The sequence below is a fragment of the Phoca vitulina genome, unplaced genomic scaffold, assembly GCF_004348235.1.
Source record: "Phoca vitulina isolate PV1807 unplaced genomic scaffold, GSC_HSeal_1.0 scaffold47, whole genome shotgun sequence".
Classification (NCBI taxonomy): Eukaryota; Metazoa; Chordata; class Mammalia; order Carnivora; family Phocidae; genus Phoca; species Phoca vitulina.
In genome coordinates this window covers 6,544,974-6,570,964 of record NW_022589750.1, presented here as the reverse complement: position 1 = coordinate 6,570,964, position 25,991 = coordinate 6,544,974, and the positions used below count along the sequence as shown (strand labels likewise).

The 25,991-nt window shown below is 45.6% G+C and overlaps 1 protein-coding gene across 1 annotated transcript in view; it reads right to left on the bottom strand.

The window, feature by feature from the left end:
- The window catches only part of MYOCD (myocardin), a 96,233-nt gene that overhangs the window by 31,852 nt on the left and 38,390 nt on the right, over positions 1 to 25,991 (bottom strand). Inside the window, exons 2-5 of the mRNA XM_032432121.1 lie at positions 23,970 to 24,035; positions 14,990 to 15,045; positions 13,499 to 13,574; positions 11,104 to 11,265 (exon numbers count right to left, since the gene is read on the bottom strand). Of these exons, the coding sequence (XP_032288012.1) occupies positions 11,104 to 11,265; positions 13,499 to 13,574; positions 14,990 to 15,045; positions 23,970 to 24,035 (360 nt within the window). The remainder of the gene's footprint in view (positions 1 to 11,103; positions 11,266 to 13,498; positions 13,575 to 14,989; positions 15,046 to 23,969; positions 24,036 to 25,991) is intronic.

Here is a 25,991-nt window from a genome sequence, read left to right as displayed (position 1 = left end):
ATCGGGGGTCATTCTTCCCCCCTTCAGTACTCTCAAACACTCACCTTCCTATTTTAAGAATCCAGCCTTATGCCCTTCCCTTCTCTTACAGGGAACCCTGGGCTCTACAAATAAACCTTTGTCACTGAAATTTCAAGTCCTACTTCTGCTGGTGGAGAAGGCTTTGTCCCTGTTCAAAGGCTTACCTGTGTTATTAAGGGCCAGGGAGACACAGGAGGGTGGTGGAGGACGTTAAGCCTTCCCCACCCCAGAAATCACAGCATTTCGTTGGATCTGCTCGGCACATGCCCTGAGCTGACATCAAGTCCATGCTCAGAGAGCCCTGCATGTGAGTGTGTTGGCCCCTCAGGGCAGCCGGTCTTCTCTGCTGGACAGGACCCTCCATCTGAAAGCTTTATGGTATTCCCTCCTGACTGCCCTCCGTCAAACTGGGTATAGAGCTTCTCCATGAGATCTCATCCTCCATGGGACAGAGACTCCCCCACCCCGTGGACCCCCACCATCTCACTCACACCCACACCGAGGATCACATCCCAAATATGCACACATCAGAGGAAGTTCATCACATCACAGAGGTGTCCAAATATTCTAACATGTGAGTGGAAAAGTTACAAGAGGCAGGCAGGGAGAAGGAAAGAGGATGGTTTCTTTTCTTATCTGCAACATCCCACTTTGTTTCAAATGGAGCAAACGCAAATGATAAGAACAGTTTGTATCAGGAATTCACTTAGTAGTGGTAGTAACAAAAGACATCAACCTTTGTTGGGTCTCAATCAGAGTAGGGGCCCGTTTTCTCCTCACGGTTTTGGGGATGAGGATATGCCAGTCATACAGGGACTGTGCCAAGACGGCAGTGTGAACGCTCAGAGCCACCAGCAGAGGGGGGCAAAACCCACTACCCTCCCTGGAAGCCATCAGGTGGCAGCATGTCATTTAGGGAACACCCACTGGGTAACGGAAGGGGGAGGTAGCAGAGAAAATGCCTCTCTTTTTTTTTTCTGCACACAATGCACTAAGGATATCTCCAGATTCCACAGCATCTTGTACTTGAGTTTTTGAGATGTAAGGGACGGATGGTGACACCAGGATCGTGAGGATGGAGAAGGGGGGACATTCTGGGGAGGGTGGTCATGATGATTTCATGGGGACTCGTCTCAGAAGAGGGTTGGAAGGATTGTGGAAGCCCCATTGTTGCCACTGGTTACTCAGCCTGCCCTTCCCACTTGGGCATCTGGCAATCTGGTGACCTTGGATCGAGGCACTAGGATGATGTGGAAAAGTCTCCAAGTGGAGTATCTGGAACAAAGGAGTTGGGCATCTGTCCCATTTTCCCTAGAGCTGGACAGAGCATTCCCTGGTTATTTCGTTCCCATCCAAGCTTCCCGCTTTAGGAGAAGGAGAGAAGCAGAAGAAAAATCAGCTATGATGTTGGGAAGAGCTGATCTCCATGGGACACCATCAGAGACATTTGTCAAGGACGAGAACCACCTGGCGAGCACCGTCCCAGACAGACGGAGGAGATCTCAATGCAGGAGACTCCTGGAGGAGGCAGGATTGGGTTGAGTGTGAAATGACCGCCAGCTGTGGACAGGACGACAGACAGGGAGGGGACACTTGACCTTCCTGGGGGGGGGGCAGCGAAAGGGACGCTAACGGAGTGGCGAACAGCAGAGCGGCAATGGGAAGGGGAGGAAGAGATTTCCCCCCCACCAGGGGACAGGATTATTTTGGGAGCCAATTCCTGGAGAGACACAGCTTCCGGGAGTTACTTTATCAGGTGACAGGCAATCAATTAAAGAGGTTTTTCTAAGTCAACAGAGAAGCCATGCGTTCATGCAACCACATACGGGGGAGTCCTTTACTCCTGGACGAGCCAACAGGGTGAGGACAAAGGCCCCACATGGGACTTTTTGTCTGATCCCTAAAAGGCCGCATGTGCCAGGTCAGCATATGTCACTGAGGACCATGTCGTCACTGTGCAGGCACAAAGACCCTGCCTCGGGGCCGGGGGCGGGGGGCTGCCAATCACCACTGTCTCAGGGCTGCAAGTGCCTTGGATTTGTGACCAAGTGGCTTGGAGTGTGCCCCCCACCCGGCTGCACATCCGGCTCAGCCCCCGTTGGCGCGAGAAACGGAACAGCCGGGAGGCGCTCGTAGCCAAGGACAGTGGCTTCCTTCAGAGATGATGGATCGACTTCGGTTCTGGACTCCGGCGGTCTTGGTTTGTTTCTTGGTCCTACCCCTCCAGTGCTAGAGTCTGCTGGCAAGTTACTGAACCTCCCAGAGCCTCAGGGTCCCCATCTCTAAGATGAAAATAGCAGCCATAGTTACTGTCAGGTTTCGAGGATTAAAACAACGGAGTGGGTGCGAAGTGCTGAGCCCAGTCCCTCGATGGGCAAGAGTTCCGTCCTTTCTAGCTGTGGGGATGACAGTTACTGCTTTCGTTAGGAGTAGCCGCTTGTCGCAAGTTTGCCGCTATCAAAAATAAACAAGACCACCCAGGAGGCCATTTGTCCGGCCCTCAGCTTGGCAAAGATCAGTGCAACTCCAGACCTAGAAAAACTGGCTTGTCCTCACGGTGTCATCCTAGGAAAGCCCAGACAGATCCTCCCCGGGGCCAGAGAGTCCCGGGAAAGGCTGCTTGTCACTCCCTCTCCCTCCTGGTTCAAGCCAGGCTCACGTGGAGAGGCACAAAGGTCACCTTATGGGGCTGCCTCGGGAACAACCCAGTCTGTTGGCTTTGCTGTGACCCTGGGCCTCCGCTCCAATCTCTCCCCCAGCACGAGGCCCCCTGGGAGCCGCTGGAGTGCGGTGCACAGGCTATTGTCCCTGTAGACACATCAGGCGGTCCGGTGACAAGGACCCGCTTTGGGGAGCCCTGACATCATCCTCTGGCCATGCCTGCAGGGCCGGCTCTGGGCACCAGCCCCTGGGCGATGTCGACCGGGCGACTCTGAGCTTTCCCCATCCCTCTTGGAAGCAATTAGATGAATGAGTCAGTTGTACTTTTTGTACATAAACATGTAAGATTCCGAGATTAAGTGAGATAGCTGGAGTCCTCGGTACCTCGCTGCTAGGACCAGCACGGAGGGCAGGAGACCGCAAAGTGGGATGTGGAAAGGGACCTGGCTTGCTTATCTACTTGCAAGCTTGCTCAGTGCCCTGCGGGAGAGCTATTTTAATTCACCGGCAGACCATCTCTTAATGCCCTCTTGGAAGAGACTGAAGGAAAATCCATTTCCAAGGGGACAAAGTGATGCCCGTGGAAGCAGCTATGGTTTAAAGGCTCTTGCCTAAACATATTTTAATACACGGAAGATGCCACAGCCTCCGGAGGATGGATTGTATCTTGCAACAAAGACAGAACCTGCAGCTCTTGAAGGGGATCAGATGCCTTTATTATGGAAATGGATATCAGTGGATGTCTGCAGGAAGGAGGATTCCTTTTCTTCAGACTCCTGGCAGTTTCTGCAATGTGCTTTAGCTTCTAAGACATGACCCTGGTGCTAGGACCACATGAGTGGAGAAAAAAAGTTAACTGGAAGGATTAACCTGTGTCAGAGCTCAAGGTTAATTCTTGAGGAAGGAAGAAGATCATCAGGTGTGTGAAGATACTTGCGCAAGGTCTCTTGCTTCCCCTCTGCAGGCCCCCCCCCCCCCCCGCCGTCCAAGCGCCCTCTCATGGCTGTAGCACCTGTCCCCAGCTACAGACTTCTTGGTGAGGCCAATGACTGCTTCGGTGGGCAGCAGAGGCCCCCAGCACAGAAAAGTATTTTACACGTATTCCTCATTGGGCCTCTTTCCCCCAGGATCACGCGCACTTTTGAAACAATTTCTCATTATAGAATGATAAATTCTGTCCACGAGAAAGTTATGCCAAAGCAAACCTTTTCTTTTTTATGACAAAGCAAACGACTCTACCATCTGGCTTAGGGCCATGATTATTGCCCATTTGCCTTCCCATAAACGATCAGAGCGTCAGGACTTCCAGAGTCTCTGAAGAATGACCGGATTCTTAGTAAATAGGATTTGTTTTGTTTTGTTATGAAGTCTGCACCTCGGGGGTGCAAGTGAGCAAAGACTAGTGTGGGATCTTTTAGAAATATAAGTGACAGCTATAAATGGGTGTCTTCCAGACCAGCCCTGGTGGACTAGAAATACTGCTTCTTATGTTAAAGGGTTATAGTGACACAAAGAACTAATTTATCTTTGACAACTAGATTGTATATTCTGAGTCGCAGTGTCAATTTTTTTTTTTTTTTTTTTAGAAAAAGTAGCTAAGTAGCTGATTTGGGCATTCGGCAAGCCACCTGGGCCAGACCAAGGGAAAGGTGAGGACACTTTAGGAGGAGGGGTCTGTCTGTTAGAGCTGAAAACCAGCATCCTCCCACTGTTTGAAAAAAAACAGGGAAGCCAGCAGGGGTTCTGTTTCACTCAAGCGGAAGCCAGACCTCTGGACAATAAATAGCTTCCATGGAAGCTCAAGGATACTGCTCCTGTCAAGTAAAGAAAAGACTCAGATGGCCAGTGAGAGAATTAACAAACTAGGAGTCGGCTCCCGGGGTCTCCAACTGAGAGGATCTTTAAGTAATAACGACCCCACTCAGCTGCTCAAGGAGGCCAAGCTAAACTCCAGTATATAATTTCTGTTCTCCTAAATCCTCACTCCCCTGTAACATCAGATTTGGTGTTTTGTTTCAGTATTCTGTCCTGAGAGACAGGCTGTTAGGGGTTGTGATATGGTGATTTATAATAAGAAATATATACTTGGACTTCATCCCCCTTTCTGGCACAGAGCTCTGAAAACAATTGGAATTTTCTAAGTGATGAAAGCCACAAAAGGGTCGTTTGTTATGTTAATGAGGTGGCTTTTGGACCTCGCCTAAGGATGGGGCTGGGGCTGGGAGAACCAATCATGTGATCTGGGAACTTTCAGTCCCACCCTCTGACCCCCAGGGAGGGGAGAGGGGTTGGAGACTGAGTTCATTCACCAATAGCCGAATCAATTGAGACTCTGTAATGAAGCCTCCATTAAAAACCCAAAGAGACGGGGTTTGGAGAGGTTCTGGATTGATGACCATGCAGAGATTTGGGGAGAGTGGTGTTCCTGGAGAGCATGGAAGCTCCTTACCCTTTCCCCATACGTGGCTCATCCTCTGCATCTCTTCCAACTGACTGTTACTGAGCTTTTATAATAAACTGGTAATCCAGTACGTAAATGGGTCCCCTCAGTTCTGTGAGCTGCTCTAGCAAACTAACTGAGCTCGAGGAGGGCATCGTGGGAACGTCTGATCTGTAGCCGGTTGATCAGAAGCATGGGTGATAGGTGTTTGTGACTGGAGTCTGAAGAGGAGGGTGATCTTGCCGGACGGAACCCTTCACCCGTGAGATGTGATGCTGTCAGAATTGAGTTGAACTGTAGGATGCCCAGCTGGTGTCCTACACATTGTTTGTTGGGATGGGGGACACCCTACCCCCCCGTTGGAAGTGGTTGCTTAGACCCCTTTAGTGGCTTTCCAAGAAGAGAAACCAGGGGATTAGGTGCATGCCCCTCTGAGATGTGGCCACGAGGAGGCCCAAGCCTTCTCCTGTGGAAGTCAAATCAGAAAGCCAAAGCAATCTTGAAAAAGAAGAACAAAACTGGAGGTATCACAATCCTAGATTTCAAGATATAGTACAAAGCTGTAGTAATCGAAACAGTATGTCACTGGTATAAAAATAGACACATAGATCAATGGAACCGAATAGAAAGCCCAGAAATAAACCCACATTTATATGGTTAATTAATCTCTGACAAAGGAGGCAAGAATATGCAATGGGAAAAAGACAAAGATGGTCTCTTCAACAAATGGTGCTGGGAAAACTGGACAATTATATGTAAAACAATGAAACTGGGCCACTTTCTTAGACCATACACAAAAATAAACTCAAAATGGATTAAGGACCAAAAGTGAGACCTGAAACCATAAAAATCCCAGAAGAGAGCTCAAGCAGTAATTTCTCTGACATCGGCCACAGCAACATTTTTCTAGCTAGGTCTCCTGAGGCAAGGGAAACAAAAGCAAAAATAAACTATTGGGACTTCATCAAAATAAAAAGCTTCTGCACAGCGAAGGAAACAATCAACACAACTGAAAAACAACCTATTGAATGTGAGAAGATATTTGCAAATGACATATCTGATAAAAGGTTAGTATCCAAAATATATAAAGAAATTATGCAACTCAACACCAAACAACCAAATAATCTGATTAAAAATGGTATGAGACATGAACAGACATTTTTCCAAAGAAGACATCCAGATGGCCAACAGACACATGAAAAGATGCTCAACATCACTCATCATCAGGGAAAGGGTAACCAAAATCACAATGAGATACCACCTCACACCTGTCAGAATGGTTAAAATCAACAACACAAGAAACAACAGGTGTTGGGAAGGATGCAGAGAAAGGGGGAAACTTCATGTCTGTTGGTGGGAATGCAAACTGGTGCAGCCACTCTGGAAAACAGTACGGAGGTTCCCAAAAACTTAAAAATAAAATTACCATCTGATCCAGTAATTCCATTAGTGGGTATTTACCCAAAGAATATGAAAACGCTAATTCATAAAGATATATGCACCCCAATGTTCATAGCAGTGGTATTTACAATAGGCAAATTATGGAAGCAATCCAAGTGTCCGTCAATAGATGAATACATAAAGAAGATATAGCGTACATACACAATGGAATATTACTAAGCCACAGAAGGAATCTTACCATTTGCAACAATATGGATAGATCTAGAGGGTATAATACTAAGTGAAATAAGTCAGAGAAAGATAAATACCATATGATTTCACTCATATGTGGAATTTAAGAAGCAAAACAAATGAAGAAAGGGCAAAAAAAAAGAAACCAACCAAGAAAGAGACTCTTAACTATAGAGAACAAACTGATGGGTCACCAGAGGGGAGTGGGTGGGGGGGGGTGGGGAAATAGATGAAGGGGATTAAGGGTACACTTATCATGATGAGCACTGAGTTATGTGTAGAATTGCTGAATCGCTATATCATACAATTGAAACTAATATAACACTGTGTGTTAACTCTACTAGAATTAAAATTAAAAAATAAACAATTTTTTAAAATAAAAAAATTAAAAAGCAATCCCTTTGTGTGTTGGGAGAAGTTCTAGATTGGTCTTGGGTTGGAGAACACTTGGTCTTTACTAAAACCGGGAGGAAGACAATGACCAAGTGTTCTGCTCAGAGCCGGGCAGAAACACAGAAACCCAGCTGCAGACAGAGCTGGAAAATCTAAGCACATCTGGAAAAGCGCATGAAGAGAGGGTGAAATACACAGATGCCAGGAGAACAACCCACAGCGAACCACTGCCCTGAGTCACCGCTTCACCACGGGGAGTTGATTTCATCACAAGAAGCGACAGGCAGATGAGGGGGCTGGGTCATCATCACCACTGGACGGGCTACTCAAAGTCCTAGCTCCAAAGCTAGTCTCTGAGCAACTCCTTCTGTCTTTATGATATTTCATATGATGCCATCACCTTGCCCATAAAAACTCTTATGCACATTGAAAGATTACTGCTAAGAGGCTGATGCCTGGGTCAGTCCCCATTACTGGTGCCGGATTTTCCTTGATCTGGTCAACCCATACCCTCCACCTCTTTCTGTGGCCATTCATGCCCTTCATCCTCACAGTCTCCCTACCTCTGTCTTAAAGATCACTGCCTGTGAGCCTCCTAGCCCTCTTTGCCTTTTATGCATCCTCCACTCCTCCCAACTACCCTCTAGCAGGCACTCTTGATTCCTTGAACCCTGTACTACTTTTACACCATTTATACCCTTTTATCACGATATATAATTATTCATTACATGTTTGTTTATTGCCCGCATTTCCCAACTAGAACATAAGTTCCACTGAAGCGGAAATGTTCTGTTCACTGACATATCCCAAGCACTTAGAATAGTGCCTGACACAGAACATACTCCATAAATAGTGAAGAAATATATGAACAAAAAGGCAATCTTATCTAGTCCATTAGTTTAAATGTTCATATACGCTCATGTCTCCTAGATCTGTCATTCTAGACCAATATTCTCCTGCATTCTAGTTCAAGAGAACCCACTGCTCACTTAGTCCCTTGTCCTTGGATTTTCTGTGGGCCCCTCAAATCTCATAGTTGAAACACGAATCCATCATCTCTCCCTGTATCTGCTCTTCTACTCATGGTCCCCATCTTGATAAATGGCCGCCATTTACCCAGTTGCCCAAGAGAGAAACCTAGGTGTTATCTTTTGCCTTCCCTTTGTCTCAATTGGTGTATTCTACTGATCATCTAATCATGCAGAATCAATTCTCTCCCAGAGTCCCACTTTTCCACACCTCCCAGCCATGACTCTTGTTCCTGCTTCCATCAACTTTCCTCAAACAACTCTAGCAACCCCCTAACAGAAGAGAGTACTCTGGCACTATATCTCATCTCTTGAGTCTACTTCACATTGCAGCCAGAATGATCTTTGTGACTTTTTATCCAGTCCCCTCAGAGGAATTGTCACGTGGAATGATGGCTTTCTTCTTCCTCTTTTCTTGCTCAAGTGTGAAGTCCTGGAGATCAGAAACTAGACTAACTCCCTAACATACCTCCAGTGCCTAGTAAATTCTTTACATAATTAAAAAACTGAATGCACCTTGAAAAAAAGGCCCCACAAGATAGCAATTATTGTTGTTGGGGTTTCAGAGAGGAGCAACTGAGGCATGTGGGATTAAATCACCGCACGGCCGTGTGGCCAAAGTCACAAAGTCCAGCTCTGAAAATGAGGGCGGTGGGTCCCATAGCAACTATTCCTTTAGGTAGATTCATGCCTTGCCCTTTTTTTTTTTTTTCGCTAGCCCTCATGTTTACTGCTTTCTACCCATTTCTGTTGACCATGTGCCTGCTCACGCCCTTGGACTCCTCACCTGAATGGGGGGCATGTTGTTTAACCTTCCCTCTGCCTCAACCTGTCCCTACTGTACCCGAAACTGATGAACACTCTCGACCCTCAGCTCTCCTTATGGAGATTCTCCTGCTCAATGACCCTGATGAGAAGCAAAATTAAATAAATTCAAGTAGAGACCAGAAACCAACAACCATAAAACAAATTCACAAACTGCTTCTTTGTAATAATGACCAACTAAGACTTTTAGCAACTGTGATGAAAAAGGGAGGAAAGAAGGGAGAAAACACACAAATTAGCAACATTGCATTGAAAAATAGAGCAGAACCCCTGGTTGAGAACAGCTTAGAGCACCTGTAAGCCAAGACTTTATACAACTTTAAGCTAATAACTTTGTAATTCAGTGGAATAATGAGAATTTTTTTTTTTGAAAAATGCACATTTTAAGGGTGCCTGGGTGGCTCAGTCGGGTGAGCGTCCGACTCCTGATTTTGGCTCAGGTCGTGGTCTCGGGGTCATGAGACTGAGCCCCACGTTTTGCTGGAAAATCACCGTTCAGCCAGAAAAAACCCTTCCCCAGCCATATGCGCTATTTTCATAGTGGAATATGGGCAGAAGTGATATGTTCATTTCCAGGTGGAGGCTTTTAAAATAGGTGGGTGGGCCTTTCCATTCTTTCTTCCCCCTCACTGGCTAGATACAGAGGATGAGGGGGCTCTAGGGCACAGGTTGGCAAATTATGGCCTGTGAGCCTGCGTTTGTTAATAAAGTTTTATTGGAACACGGCCATGCCCACTTGTTGACTTATTGCTTATAGTTCTTTGGGTACCTCAGCAGCAGAGTGAGTAGTTGCGACAGGCGGTTTAAATCGCTTAGCCTATTTACTGTCTGGTCCTTTCAGAAAGTTTGCTGCCCTCCTCTAGGGAAGCAGCCAGACTGAAGGGGTCTGTGTGCCTGAAAGATCCACCATTAAGGAAGATCCTCCCTGGACCGTTTATGAACAAGACGTGATCTTCTATTGCTAAGCTGCTGAAATTCTGGGGCTGCTTTAGCAGCTACTATTATCCTAACGGAGAATAAAATAGATGCAAGTCTCAAATAAAATATCAGATATTTCTAGAAAAAAATTTCTATGTAGGATTTTTTTCCAGAAATGCAAGGTGATTAGAAAAGAGAGCAGTGCCATAGTCCTAGGTTGAAGAAGAAAACTCACGCGATCGTCTTTCCGTGCATGTTGAAAGCATTTAAGAATTCAGCATCCATCTTATACACTACTCTTAGTAGGATAGGAGAGAGAAATAATTCCTTAGAATACCTATCTACATACCAAAAGCTAGCATCATATATAGAGGTACATGAGAGAAGAAATCCCCATTTGTGATAGAAACAAACAGAAAAATAAATGTTATCAACATAGCAAAAGCATAACATATATATGATAATAAAATACTGATCGAATCCCTGGCAATATACAAATAAAGAAAATTTCCTACCATGTAATATATTAATAATTATTAAATTGCATTGTTCATTATATAATATGAAATGACATGTTATGTGCTTTATATAATTCATATGTATAATTTTATATATGATATCCATCTACATACAATATAGATATTTTATATGTAATAAAGTATATATTAAGTTTGCATAATATAGTATATTGTATACTTTGCAATTTATATAAAATTCATATAATTCACAAATACGTAATTTGTAAATAAAACATGAAAATTATATATAATTTATATGTTATGAATATACTATATATAAATTTTTTAAATGATGCTAATTAGATAATACTTTAATGAAACCCTGATGTTACTTTTCAAGTATCAGCTAGTGCACCAACACAGAAAAACAATGAAGCGGGAGACAAATTTTCATTATTTGTAGGAGACATGATGGTGTACCTAGGCAATTGAAGATAAACCGAGAAACTATCGGAACTATTAAGAAACTCTTAAAAGTTAAAAAATTATTGTGCAAAATTAATACATTTCCTGTATGTCAGCAATAATTAACGTGACTTTACTTAAAAAAAAAGAAAAAAATCCAGAACCTTACTAAGGGAAATGAAAGATCACTTGAATCAGTGACCTCTGGGTATGGAGAGGACTCTGGGACAGTGACCCAGGGCAGGACTCCTGTTCTAACTACCTTTTATGGCCTCCTTCACAGCAGAATCCACGGGGAGTATATTCTTCTCCACCAGCTCCAGTGGTCCTGGCCGGAGGGCGATCTTTTCATTGAGATCATCTGCGAGTCGGGCTCTTTTCAGCTTCATCTGAGCAGTTGGGATGGACCTCTCTGCAGTGGAGGCTGAGGGATGGAAACCGGAAGAATCAGCCCTACTGTTCTGATGTCAGCTTTGGTTTTGCTTCTGCTTTTTGGCTTTTGCACGCGCACCATTGTGTCGTGTCGTGCTCTCTACCACCCTAATAATGTTTCACTGCGATCATGGTCATTTCACATGGATTAGCAGCGAAGACCAGACACTTCCAAATAAAGGCAAATCGAGAGGCACGGAAGGGTTAGAGAAATGTGCTTTGTGCCGATTCTTGGAAAAAAAAAAAGTGCAATTTGGCAATTCTGTGGGCAGGCAGTCCACGGGGTGTACATTGCTCGCTGACCCTCAGCTGCAGCGTAGGGATGTGCATCCTGTTTCTACATTACCTGGCACGGGCTGAGCCTGCTGAAAATACCATCTATTATTATAATTACTTGCAGTAGTGTGACTCCTTAAGGTTTGGTGATGTTGTGATGCTAACTGATGCCCATGTCAAGGGGAATTGTAAAATTAAAAAAAAAAATCCCTTTGAAACAGTTACTTAATTAAACAGGGGGGCTTTAAAAATTGAATTCATCCGATGGGCGGTTTCTCATCATTTGGACGGTGACAAAGGTCTCTGCCAAGCCCTGAATCACCCGTATATTCCTCTTCCGATTCCTCCCAGACTTATTTCTGTGTGAGAACTTGGAGGAGAGTCTGGCTAACCAGCTGCTCCTGCAAGGCAGACCTGTTAGGATTCCATCGGAGTTTGTAGCTTCACTCTGAACTCGGCGGTTTTAAAAGAGGAGATATTTACCCACCAGCCTCCCAGCCCTGTCGCTGTATTATTATCCACCCGCTAACCCAGACCTCGTGTCTGGAGGCTCATCTAGAAATCTCCATATGGGGGCGCTCTAGAGAGGTGGTATGGTTGCAACAGGTCAGATCTCATCTAGAAGTTGTATCTGTAAAGCACCTGACACGGGATGGACAAAACATCAATACTCCGAACCTAAGAATACATGTGCTGAGACTAGGTCCTCCCCAAGCCTCCCCTAACATCCCGTCAGGTCAGGGCAAGGGCTTCTTGCTGGGTCCCTTGCCTCAAGGATCTTTCTGATTCGTCCTATGCACCAATTAATCCCCAGAAGCACTCCTCCCTTGAAACCCCCTACATGATGCTTCTCTATCCCTCTGGCCATGCCATGAATGGAGATGCTCCATCCCCAAAGGACCACTCCAGTGACCCTGGTCCTCCCCCTTCTGTCTCTCACGTCTTACCGAGTTCACCTTTGTACCTTTGCTTGGTTCCCTCCCCTGGTGAGCTTCCTACCTTCTCCCCACCACCAGCCCAGCAGGCTACTCTTCGGGTCCCAGCCCAAAGCCTCCTCTTACGTGCCGCCTTCGCTGTGACCACCTCCAGCACTTACAGCCACGGCCCTTGGTCTTAAGCTGCTGCTTCCAAAACTAGACCCAGAAGCTTTGCAAAGAGGGGTCATTTTGTATCCAGCAGATCCTTGGTGCCCTAGGGCACTAATTCCCAATTTCTGTTGGGGAGAAGAGAGGATCCCATGGGAATCACCAGAGTCATGCAATTGAATTGGGGGCCATGGCAGTTCACAGCCTATTTTAATTCAAGACCGTGATGATATAACAAATAACATTTCTCATGCCTTTTTTTTTTTTTTCTTCAAGGAGGCAGCATGCACAGCATGGAGCCCACACAGGGCTTGAACTCACAGCCCCTGAGATCAAGACCTGAGCTGAGATCCAAGTCCGATGCTTAACTGACTGAGCCACCCAGGCGCCCCTCTCATGCTTTTTTGATTGTAGTATTATTACACACTCGTCCAGCCTAAGTATGGGAAATGCTAAAAGAGTATATGAAAGACAATGAAAGCATTGAGAAACGCCCCCCTTTGAGTCAACTGTTTTTAACAGGTGGGTGTCTTTCTTAACTATTTATATTTATCGTTAGGGCTACGTTTTGGGGTTTTTTTGTTTTATTTATATATTTCAAGATCTTGTTTTTAAGTAATCTCTGCACCCAATGTGGGACTCAAACCCACAACCCCGAGATCAAGAGTCGTGCACTCCACCAACTGAGCTGGCCAGGTTTTTAAATCACAGAATCAGACTATAAACACTCTGTGGCCCTAGAGGGACTCAAACAACCACTCTGAATGGCAGGGGACATTTATTAAGAGGACACAGAGAGAAAAGAACTCTGGCACATGCCCACCATTGGCGGGCATCCTTGGTCATGCTTGGGTGCGGTCTCACCTTGGAGTATGTGCATATTAACCACGTCGGCGCGATCGGGCCTGTTTCTGACCTTGTGCTTCAGGGAGTCTTCAGTCTGCAAGCACAAACACAGAGCATGTTCCGCTCACATGGTTGAACTGCCTCGTTTTGACTTTAAAAGAGCCTCGATTTCTCTCAAAGGGGAGAACAATCCTTCTTTTGACAAACAGAACCTGCAAATCGCTCTGGTCTCCTCTATTTTAATGCAGGAATGCTTGCAAAAGCCTCTCTAGTAATTTTAGGATGGAAAAATTCAGGAAAGAGGGAAGGAGCTTGGGTCCCCTTCAGGGCTACACACTTAAAGGCCAGGCAGGTACGTGCTAATAAAATATTAATCAAGCTCTGATAATACTAAAGCTCTGATAATACTAAGTTGCTTGTACTCCAGTCAATTCTATTCCTCGGACTCTTAAAATGGCCGTGAAACTAACTAAGGTTAGAGATGAAATGAAACCTGAGTCCATCTAGTAGAACATGACAACCTACGCCCTCTTCCAAGAATTCACTGCCTGTCTCTCTTAGGACCTGTGAAAATGTAAATTCAGGAGCTCCGTGAGTGGGAAGGACACACGGAGATGATTTACCAAGTCCCATCTTCTTCTTGATGGTGGAGCTGTCTGTGGGAACGGATATGGGCTCTGGCAGGGCCACGCCCAGATCTCTCAGGCCCTGATTTCTATCTAGTTCTGGGTTTTGATCCCACTATACTGGATCTCCTACTTGACCCCTGAGAGGGGTCAGGAGATCACTCCTGTTCTGATAGAAGACACTTGTTATCCAGGTAGCAGGGACCAAAATCTCTCAGGAGCAACTGTGAAGAGGTACAGAGCCCAGCTCCTCTCTCCACCCACAACCTAGCTGCAGGGCTAGAACTCGTAGACAAAGAAATCCCGGGAGAAAGGCACCCCCTTTTCATCTCCTTCTCATACAGGGCTGATGCCAGCTAAATAGTATTTATTATTGATAAGTTCAGTTTGCAGAGATCTACTATGAAGGTACAGAATATATGCCCCCCCCCGAAGTGCTAAACAAACAAACAAAACAGAAAGAGAAATAAACCAAAAGCCTTTTGCCTTTAGGTACCTGCCATCAGCTCTGTATTCACAGGCCTTAGCTTAGTATTACATTGGATTTTTAAAAAATCTGATTGTAAGAAAGGGCTGGAAGGCTTTTTAAAATCTCTTTGACTTCTTCAGCATCGTTGCCATGAACTTCCTAACATCAGGAAGACTGGGGACATTTTCTTAAGCTAAAAAAGAGTTTCAAAGCAAAATGTGGTCAATCGCATTTCTCCAGTTTTCGGTTCGTAGGAATAAGATTCCCTATGGTGTGGCGGGGTGTTTGGGGGGGGGTGTATCAAGTTTGTGGTAGAAATTCCACCTGCTTTAGCCAAACCTGAGCACTCAGAGATCCATACCCTGGAGTCCAAGTTCAGAAATAGGGCAGTTTGCAAAAAAAAAAAAAAATTACCTTGTCACTATCCAAATGTTTTCTTTGCTCATGGAATTCGGTTGGATTTTTCAGTGCTGCAACGGAAAGACAGGGACGTGAGCAGAGGGGGGCTCAGGGCACTGAGCAGCAAAGACAGGATTTGCCGGTGCGCTTGCTGAGCTGTGCATAGGATGGATGTGAGCACCTTTATTAGGCCACAAGCAATTGAAGAGGAGAGGCCCGGAGGACACCAGCTTCCCTGAAGCCAGAAGATACAGAGGAGGCTGGAATTGAGGCCGAAAACAGGAGGAACAGTAGAGGCAGACGTGCGACAGGGAGACAGGTGTGGAGACAGGGCATTCCGAGGAGGCACGGGGACCTGTGGGAGGCTGGACACAGATCCCGAGTGAGGGAGAAGGGCGACGGGGTGCCTAACGCCTCTTCCACTTTGCCCTGCCCCTGAGTGCAGAAGTCTGGGTGGAGGCTGCAGGCCACGGGAGGGGCGCCCCAGCCTGCAGGAAGGGACTTGAACTTGGGACAAGGTCCATGACGGGTTGGACAGGAACATGCAACTAAGGCTGCTGGGTGAGAAGCACAGAATCAGACTTTGAGGGCCAGAAGGGGCCCTGGAGATGGTGAAATGAGCTCCTGCCCTGAACAGAATGGGGAAACTGAGTCCACAGAAATCAGCTGACTTGCCTAGGGTCACACAGTTAGGGCTAAGAGCCTAGGTGCTCTGACAACTTCACTTCTTCCAAGGCATGCTGTTCAAAACATTAACACCCAGGAGATACACGTATGGGTCAGCCAGAGCACACAGCACGCTGAACAGCCTAGACCCGATGCTGCCTCCATCCTTCCCTCTTCTTCCTGCTCTCCACCGTGGCGGGGAACTTCTTCTGACTTAGCAGAGAAGCAGAACATCGCTGGGCAACATTCCGCATCTCTCACGAGCTTTCCTGAGCCCCTGAAACAATCAATCCAGAGCCACAAGCAATCAACTCTGCGTTCTGAGTGATGAGGTTGGTCCGAGCTCACAAAACTGCACTGAATACTTTTCTGAACTGCAAGGCTGGACAAGCTGCTGAACCACAGGATCCGGGGTTCTAATATCACTGCAGCAGATGTCCACCTCTAAGTGGCGGGCAATGAAATATTCTTCCAAGGTTTGGCGAGCTTAAAAAATTGGGTCTCTAGCCAGACTGGAGCTTGGGGCTACGTGTGTGTGAGTGTGAGTGGGTGAGTCTTGTTCAGTCTTTAAGGTAAATTTTAAATTTGAGCACAGATTTCAAGAGAGCTTGCTGGACATCAAGCAAATGGCATTGCAGTCCAGGCAGCTGGTTGACCACCTTATTCTCTATGGAGGGCATGGCTTGGGAAGCCTCTCTATGGAAGGCATGCTTCCTCTCAGTGTTCCTGCCTCAGGGGAACAAAGGAGTGTTGACCAAAGCAGCTTGCCGAATAGTCCCAGCTGGCTGCCTTGTGTCAAATATACTGGGCGAATACCCTCCTCCTCACTTTGAGCAGAGATTAAGGGGCTTCCCTTCTTATAGGAAAAATAATGGAACATGCTGCTTGACTATCAATATTTCCCATTGAGTGAATATGTTTCTCTTTGCTGCTTTTACTCTTAAAATGGGCTTCTTTGCAAAATCTGCCATTTCCAATGGCCCGCCTACCCTGCCACACCCTCCATTTGTCCCCACTCAGGAGCTCTGGGAAATCATCTGGAGAAATGTGCCGTTCTAATGCACTGCTTGTGCATTTTCTCTGATTTGGGTCTGGTCGCCATGCCTTGTAAGGAGGCTTGTCTTTTCCTGCATTTGATCACAGTTGCAATTTATCTTGATGGTGCTTTGAGAGCAACTCCCGTATCCCCGGGCAACCAGAGCCTACAAGTCTGCTTGAGGTCCAGGGGGCCCTGGTGAATCTATACAATTTGAAGGGATAGGTCTTCACCTATGTCCTACAGTCTGGTGGTCATCTAATTTGGGATTACATATTGGTGCTGGCCTCATCACTTGTATACTCCAGAAAAGAAATGATCTTTGTGTGGCTGTATAAAGTGATTAAAAAGCATTCACACATCCTTTTAGTATGAATCTATCCTGCAATATCACTTACATTCCAAACCCAATTGGTTTTAATCGGGCTTAGGAATTAGGAGGAATTTATCTGATTCTCTTGCCCCGTGAGGCTCTCCAGTTCCTATTAGCAGAACTTATTAATTGTTCGAAGCAGTGCATTTCCTGTATCTTAGCCTTGGAGAGCTCTAATTCATCACTTCTTGGTGTTAATAACTTGTGAAATGATTTGCACAGTTCAGGTCTCTGAAGCCAGGAGCACAAAGGTCTTCTGGAAACTTCTATCACAGAGACACAGTGGGAGATGCTATGTCCATTTCGCAAGGACTTGGGAAGAGAGCCGAAGAGGTCCCCACACTGCATTTTACCACACGCTAGTCTCCTCGCGGCTTAAGGGATGTTACATGGGGTACTGGTTTGGGGTCACCCCACAGAGAACTATCTTGCCATGGCTCTGTGACTGACATTTGCTTTTTCCATGACTCCAGAGAATGTGGGTTTTAGCCAGCTCCCCTGAGGGCCAGCGAAAGCCATAATGTATCCCCCCCCAAGTTGGCTTTTTGGAAAATACACAAAGGACCTCTTGCTGCCAGCCCTGGGAGTATCAAATGGCAAAATTTTGTTTTTGGGGGGACGTTGACATTTGAGATGGAAAAGGAATTTGGATTTCTAAATTAAAAAAAATAAGTCAATGTGATTTGAAATTAAAATATGGTTGTAAATTCAGTCAGCCACACATCTAACTCATTCCCCCCCGGAGGAAGATTAATCACTTCTCACAAGGGAATTCGTGTTCTCGCTTCAGAGTTTAGTTACGGCCTATTCCTATTTCGGTCCCGCAGCTCCAGCTAATTTGGGTCAGCTGTGTGTATAAACATTTGCTTACGAAAGCTCAGAAAAAGATCCCAAGGAAAGAACAGGCCTCTTGCAGTCCCCTGCTCTGGACACTAACCTCATGCCTCCGACAGGAGCCCGGGAAAAGGAGAACACGGGCCCTGGGGCCACGGAGGCATCAGTGAAGGGGATGGGCCGACCCCCCAGCACAGGGTGGTGGGGGAGCCTGCTGTTGGTGGAAGCTCTGGCAACAGAGGCAGGGCCGTGGCCTTGCCTGCCTGCTCTCTAGGGGTCGCTCCCTCCCAGGCTTGCAGGACAGAACCCAGCTTCTTCAGTATTGCAGATAAGGACAGAAATGCAGAATCAAAGGGCTGGTGTCCTGGGGCAGCATCTGGAACAGTGGTTCTCAACGTGTGGCCCCCGGACCGGTATCTTCAGCCTCACCTGGAAGCTTGTCAGAAATGCCAATGCTCAGGCCCCACCCAGACCTCCACAACCGGACTCTTGGGGGGTGGGTCCCGGGGATTTATGTTGGAACATGCCCTCCTTGCCGATTCTGATGCCCAAGTTTGAGAACCACTGTTCTGGAGCCCACCAGGCCAGTGAGTCCTGATCTGGGGTCCTTCGGAACCCAGGAGTTCCAGAAGAGAGAAATTAATTTCTAGGACTGATTTTCAGCATTTCAAAGAGCTGAAGGAAGAAGGTCCGTGTGCCCAGAGAAAGGCTGATTAGGCTAATGGAACGGTCCCTTTTCCTTGTTGCTGCCTAGGATCATAATGGCATGCTCTCATGATGGTTGTCTCACCAAAAATCACGGGCTGTTCAGTGTAAATGCCATTAATTAATCAAAAACAGATATATGGATTCATAATTCATGAATGTGGGCTTCTTTGGTGGGGGGGTAGAAGACATAATGAAAGTCATCTTGGGTGCCTGAAAATTTGGGAACTACCTGTCCTTGCTTTGTCTCCTCAAACACGTGTGAGAGTCTCCCACCTGTCAGCGGGCTTAGTAATGCGGGTCTTCTGTTTGTCTCACTTTGAAAGACAAACTAGATCGTGAATGCTGCTCTTCCTAGCAGAGGAGGTACATGCTCTGCGTAACTGACGATGATTTGGAAATGACATCCTCTCCTAGGCTGGCGATCAACTGCTTACTGAGTACCCAAAGGATGGTCCCAGGAGTCCAAAAACGTAGCTTTGTTACCTTTCAGACCTGGCTGCACACTTGGGAGGGGTTCATGCAACATACGTGAATACTTTGGGATTTCTAAGAAGAGTCCAAAGTATGCATGTCATGGCTGGCTTCCTAGTTTCTAGGGAGCGAGGAACCTGAAGACAGGAGGAGGGGAAAAGACAACGTTTAGGATTCTGGACTCCCCCCTGCCCCCACCTTCCAGGCTCGCCATGGAAATCCAGAGTGCCTTGGCTTGTCTCTGAACTTGAGAGGTTAGACAGGGAGGGAGGAGGCAGACAGATTAAAACCCTCGTGCTGTGTGCTGCTCAAACAGCCAAGAGTTGTGTGCTGGGGTGCTGGAGGAAGAAGCCAAGTCAGATGGATGCACAGAGGAGAGGAGGAAAGACTTTGCATAGTCGACTTCTCAAGACTATCATGAAGCTGCATGTGGTGTGGGTAGAGGAGTGTGCCCGGTCATTCTTGCTGCTATTCAGGAGAGGTACCACAGAGAATTCGGGGGTTTACCAAGGCTTTGCCGTGGCTGCGATTAGTCTGTAAAACAAATAAGGTGGCACCGTTCATAGACAGCTCGTTGTAGCTTTCAATTCATTTACACTGATCAGATCATGGACCCAAGCTGCCCGGATGGTTCATTCTGGCCGGCGGCGGCTTTCCGGAAGTTTCCTTAGAGATGCCGCAGCCTCTCTGGGGCCCCCGTCTAGTGCAGTTCTCTTGTTCTCATATTGCAGGACCATAAGCTACCTGTTTCCTCCTCTCTCTCCCCTGGGTTCATACAGATTAGCCCCACATCCATGCAGTGGTGTGATGCTGTCCAAAATATCACTACTCGGAACAATCAAGCAGGGGGGATCTGGGGCCCCTTCCAGACGGTAAGCCTCTGAAACAGAACTCACGTCTGACTCCTGTGTGTTCCCCAGGGCCTTCCTCACAGCAGATGGTCAAAACACCACTGAATTGCTGTGATCATCCATTGCACCTACTCCACAGGGCTGATCATCCTTCTGCACCGAGGCTTCCCAAGGGGTTGGAATAAAGTGGTGTTGTTTCAGGGAGGGCACGTTCTGCATGGAGCACTAGGTGTTATGCACAAACAATGAATCATGGAACACTACATCTAAAACTAATGATGTAATGTATGGTGATTAACATAACAATAAAAAAAGGAAAAAAAAAAAGTGCTGTTGTTTTAGATTCCCCCCAGGAGAGGGATGCCCAAGGAAAAGAATTGTAGTGGAGAAAAATCTGCATGAGAAATGGTGAACAGATCCAAGCCCCACAGGTCAACAGGGAAAGAGGCTGGCTCTGTCCTAAAGCCATGAGAAAAACAGAGAATGTAGATGTCTTTTGCAGCCTTGACTCCACAAGGGAGGGGCAGCGAAGTGCTCCCTTTGAATCCTGGCTGGTGGTGGCAGAGGAGGCAACTTGAAATCTCCATTTAGAGATTCAGAGGTGGGATTCTGGAGACAAGTCCAAGCAATAAATTCCTAAAGTAGTATTTCTGAGCTAATTGCGAGAGGGTATTTCACTGAGATTTCATGACTATTTTGACAATGTGAATTCTACAATGGTATTATAAATGTGAAAACAATCTTAGAATCTGGCTGGGGCCCATGCTCCCCGGTCTGAAAAACCTCTTTCCACTATTGAGAGTTGTTCTGGGGCCTCTGTGCTGGCCTCAGAACTCTGCCCTTCTTGACTAAATTCAAGGAACAATGACTTTATGTTCATTCAAAGCACCCGAAGGGGGAGAACCCAGACCCATAATGGACAAAAGTGGGAAATAAGTAAATGCTGAAGAGAAGTGATTAAGGGGGGTTATGAAGGAGAATTTGTCCCTGGTTGCGGTGGACTGTTTGTTACTCATCAGTAACTTCAAAACCTGCAGGATACATGTCCAAGAAGAAGGAAGGAGTTAACTAGTTCTACTAGTTAACTGAAATTTACACATGGTTCAGTTTATCAGAATCCGGAGGGACAGAAACCTTATACTTTCATTGTCAATTTGATGTACAAGTGAAGTAAGATCTGCTACAAGGCTAAAGCAGCAGAACTTTTCCTTCCCTCTTGGTCACGGTGAGGCGTAGATGAGGACGGAAAACCTGACGCCATTTTGTTAAAACCATTGGGTTTTCCTTGGCATTTCCACCTATGTATATTTTTAATTTCCCCAAATTCCAACTGAATTTTTTGGCCACAAAATGCTTGAGGGAAACCTAAGGAAGTGCTTTTAAAGTCCAAGTGATTCGTTTGGAATATTTGAGAAAAGAGCTCTATGCAGGGACCAACCCCGCCGTAGGTTCTAGCCCCAGCTCCTCCACAAAAGGAGTGGCAACGCCTTTGAGATTTAATCTAATGTAAAACTCAAGAGGAATTCTGCCAAAGGATAGCAGGTGTTTCTCTGGACTGGTTAAAAAACAGTGAGGCTAAGCAATAATAACATAGGGACCGTGAATAGTTCACTTGACCATCAGCTTTCAATTGAAGCAATTTATGACAAGCTTTAAAATCTGGGAGGGGGGGGGGAAGGATTGCAGTTATTTCAAATGTACTCATAATTATGTAAAAAATTCTATCTTGAACTATACTTCTGTGTGTTTCCTATCACCTCTTCCCCTAAAATCTTGAGTCCGTTCAAGGGACTGTCTTGCTCATTGTTGTCTCTACGGGCCCAGCACCCTACCCTCCATATAGTCTGGTTCATAACAAAATTTGTTGCATTTGATTGAATCGATAGGACCCTGAGTCTGCTGGCTCTTCTTTCCTTCCCCTTATTGCTTGCCTTGACACATGAACCCTGAGGAGCTCTGCACTGCATTTAGATGGCCAATCTCTGATTGGATTGACAAGGCTAACCATCTCCACCCCCAACCTCTCAGCAGGTGAAAGATTTGTCTTGAGTCTAACTTCCTGAGAAGAGCCAAGTAGCTGAGGTCTGTCCGGGCTGGGCATGCTTTGTGTTCCTGCTGTAGTCGATAATTTTCCACAGCAGAATCTACACCCTCAGGAAGCCTAGTTGAGAGGAGCTGGATGAAGACTAGGGAAAATGGATGACACTTAATTAACCTTTATCAATTTGCTGAATTAAAAAGAAAAAAAAATCCTTTCATTCTCATAGGACTTCCCCCCCCCCCCAGTAATTATCTTAATGGTTCAACGGACTAAGGATGCAAAATTTCTGTCAAGTAGGGTTTTGTTAATAGGTACCCTATTTGATTCTGGAAATCCTGAGAACAAAATACCTTATCCCCATTGGACACTCCTCCACAAACGGACATTGAATTTACAAAATGCATTTAGAGGTGTTATTTTAAAATGTATCATAGGGTTCATTCCTATCTTCCCTAGGTGTTTTTACAGATTCCCAGAGATTTAACCCCATAAACCTCAAAAAAAGAAAGAAAGGGGGGAAAAAGAGTTTATTCTCATTCAAATCTCAGCAGCAAGACCCAGGTACAGAGTACTTAGGCACTCGAGTCAAGCTTTAAGTCAGTTGTGAGCAGCCTGGGCTGACTGAGAGGGACTGAGTCTTTCTACTCCGCGTGCCTTTCCAGAATCAAAGAAAAGAAACCCCAGTGGGGGAATAGATTATTTTAATATTACCCAAATAGAGGGGCTCCTCATAGATTTGAGGATGTGGGCACAGACTGTGGCCACTGAGAGGATCCTGGTGGAGCTACACTCTTCTACTTAGTGAACAATTCTTCTAGATGATGCTTAATCAGGTCAGATTCTACATGTGTGTAATAGGATTCCGAAAAAGACTGGTCTGCTCAGCTCTGAGTGACAACGTACTTATCTGACTGGAAGTCAGCAGACCTTTGTTCTCTCCTGTGTTTTTAGCACCTCCACTAATGGGCTGAGATGAAACAGGCCACCCAGACGTGATCCTATGGATTCTCATCACCGTTGTACATACTGTGTACACAGCCTTTAAAATTGCAGGCTGAGTGGTTCTACTATTAAGGTTCCCTGCTGTTTACTGTTTGGAGGGCTTAGCCATGAACAAAGAGCTATTTTTGAATTATAAAGGAAAAGACTTGAAACATTCTCAGTTCTGTTCTGGCTCTGGGGCATGGACTATACTTAAAATTTTAGACCTTGGGTCACGGGGCTCCAATATTATTACTAACCGCAGGACATTTGATCTGGGCCAAACTGCTTGTTGCATGCTGGACTCTGAAGTAATGGTCATGGCGAATCTAGATTTCTGCTAGAGTCATTATGGGTTTTGATTTTTAAATTTCGTTGGGGAAGAAAGTTAAAAAGTGTGACCCTAAAGGAGTCTGAACTGCGACTTCATTCCTTCGGGGCACCCTTCCTTCTGTTACTATGGATAATCAAGAGTTAGATTTAATCACTAACTTGGTAGGAAATTTTAAATCTATCTACTAAAAGATATGATAATCATTCTTCTTTGACCCAAATTATGGCCAGTAATTCAATATACCATTGATGCTAGAAAGCTATTGTTTCTCGGTGTTCCAGAAAGGAAGCACTCGACAATATTCAATTAATTGTGGACTCAAGTACCCCGAACAGAATGGAAACCGAGGAGGTAAGAGGATGGACATGTGATTGATGCTTCTGGAAAGAACAGGGATGACATCCTAAAAGTAAGAGAAGGGTGAGGGGTGCCCACAGTGAATTGTGTTTACTCCAAAAACAAACCCACTGGTTGGCATTTTAGCTACAACCTATGTCATGAAAGGGAAGCCCTTGCAGATGAGTAGGATCTGGGGCAAAGCATCCAGGGTCTGGGATTTCTGCTGATACGGAGTCTACGGGGATCTTGGGGGGAGACCCATCCATAGGCTTAGTCTCAATGACCTTGGAGGTGCTTTCCAGCTCCCAAATTGCATGGTCCCCTGGTAATAGATCGGTGAGCAAGAGACACAGCTACTCACGTGGTGTTATGCCTTGTTTAGCCAGCTGTTCCTGGGTCCTCCTCTGCTGAAGTCGTAACTGCAAAACTTGGAAAAGAAAATGTTAGTTTGTAAGTTGGGCTGCCTGTGATTGTAGTTGTTTATATTTACATCAGAATTTTTGCCCAGCTCTTCTCATTTTATTCTTATTTTTTAAGATTATTTACTTGTTTATTTATTTAGAGAGAGTGAGCACTCGTGCAAGGGGGGAGGGGCAGAGGGAGAAGAAAGAATCTCAAGCAGGCCCCACACTCAATGAGGAGCCCGACGTGGGGCTTGATCTCAAGACCCATGAGATCATGACCTGAGCCAAAATCGAGTCAGACGCTTAATGGACTGAGCCATCCAAGAGCCCCTCATTTTACTTTTAGAACAGTCCTGAACTTTTGCATGAGGTACATTTGTATTTCTGTTACAGATGTGGAGAAAGAAAAGAGGAGAGACCCTGAGGGGGTTGCAGGGATTTGCGGGAAGTCTGTGACGAGTTGGAACTAGAACACCCCTCTCCTCTTTCAAAGTGAACGTTGTTCCCACAGCACTATGCTCCCTGTCTCCCTATTACCCACTTTGGAGATAAACACCAGCCGATTCTGCTGGGAATTTGCCTGCACTTTCAAAAGGGAGAGAGAATGAAGAAAGCAATAGGCTTTGGAGTCTCATATGGGTTCAAATCTCATTTTTAGCCCCTTCAAAAGGTGGGTGACCCTGGGCAAGTTGCTTAACCTCTCTGTCCCCTGGTTCCCTCATCTGTAAATGGGAACAATGCCTACCTTGAGGTGCTGCTATGAAGTTTGATAAACAATGTACGCAAGTCACTTAGCAGAGCGTCTGGCACAAAATAATTCACCAATAAACAGGGGTATTATGAGCATCTGGAACCTGTTTGGAATTTCAAAGATAGACTACTGGAGTCAGGTTTTGCTTAGAAAAGTTAAAACACTGTAAAGTGTTTGAACTTTATATTATAAAACTTTGTTGCTATCCATAGCACAAATAGATTATATATATCATACACATATATACATACAGTTTTTTAAAACTATATTTAAAATTATGTGTAGCATTTATGATTTTCTCCTACTCCCTCTCTACTCTCCCCCTAAAAATTCTATCTTTGGACACTTAGCCTCTCCCTCATGGATATTCCATTTTCTCAGGGAGGATCTTCTTCTTCTTCTTAAAGATTTATTTACTAGAGAGAAAGAGAAAGAGAGAGAGAGAGAGCACACATATGTGAGCCGGGGGAGGGGCAGACAGAAAGGGAAAGAATCTCAAGCAGAGTCCCCGCAGAGCTTCTTGAAGTCCAGTGTGGGGCTCGACCTCACAACCCCGAGACCATAACCTAATCAAGGGTCAGACACTCAACCAACAGAGCCACCCAGGCGCCCCTCTCAGGGAGATTCTAAGTTTACCATCTTGGCTCTGGCATTTACATTGCTCAGAATAAGGATAGAAAGAGCAAACATTTACAGAAAGAGGGATTGGTCTAATCAACTTATAATGAAGAGAACAAGAGAACTGCTTTTAAGAAGAGAAAATTAGGATGTAGGGAAGAGGGGCAAAAATAGGAAGGCTATGGGGGCTGACTTTCAAGCTGATGTAGTATTCGGAGTAAAGCATCAGAAAAAATGCAGTCACCATACTGAGAGACTAATGGGGAAAGAGAATTTTTTAAAGTGCTGCCATGGTTTTGAATTGGACCCTCATCAATCATCTTCAAGAGAGAGCAATGTTGTTGAATTGCTTTTAACTACTTTTGGTTGCTAGACTGCGCTTCACCATAGCCTCGTTTTACTCCAAGTTAGGACTGGACAATAAAGAAGACAAAATAAATGAAAATGATATGAGAGTTTGTTATTTAAGCCCTCCTTCAGAACAACCCTCCCACTAATAAAAGCTGTAAACTCTGAACAAAATATGAGCTATAACTACCTGAAGATTCTGAACAGGAAACAAAATCAGGCAGATTGTAGAGGGGAATTGAGATTTGGAGAAGTGACTTGC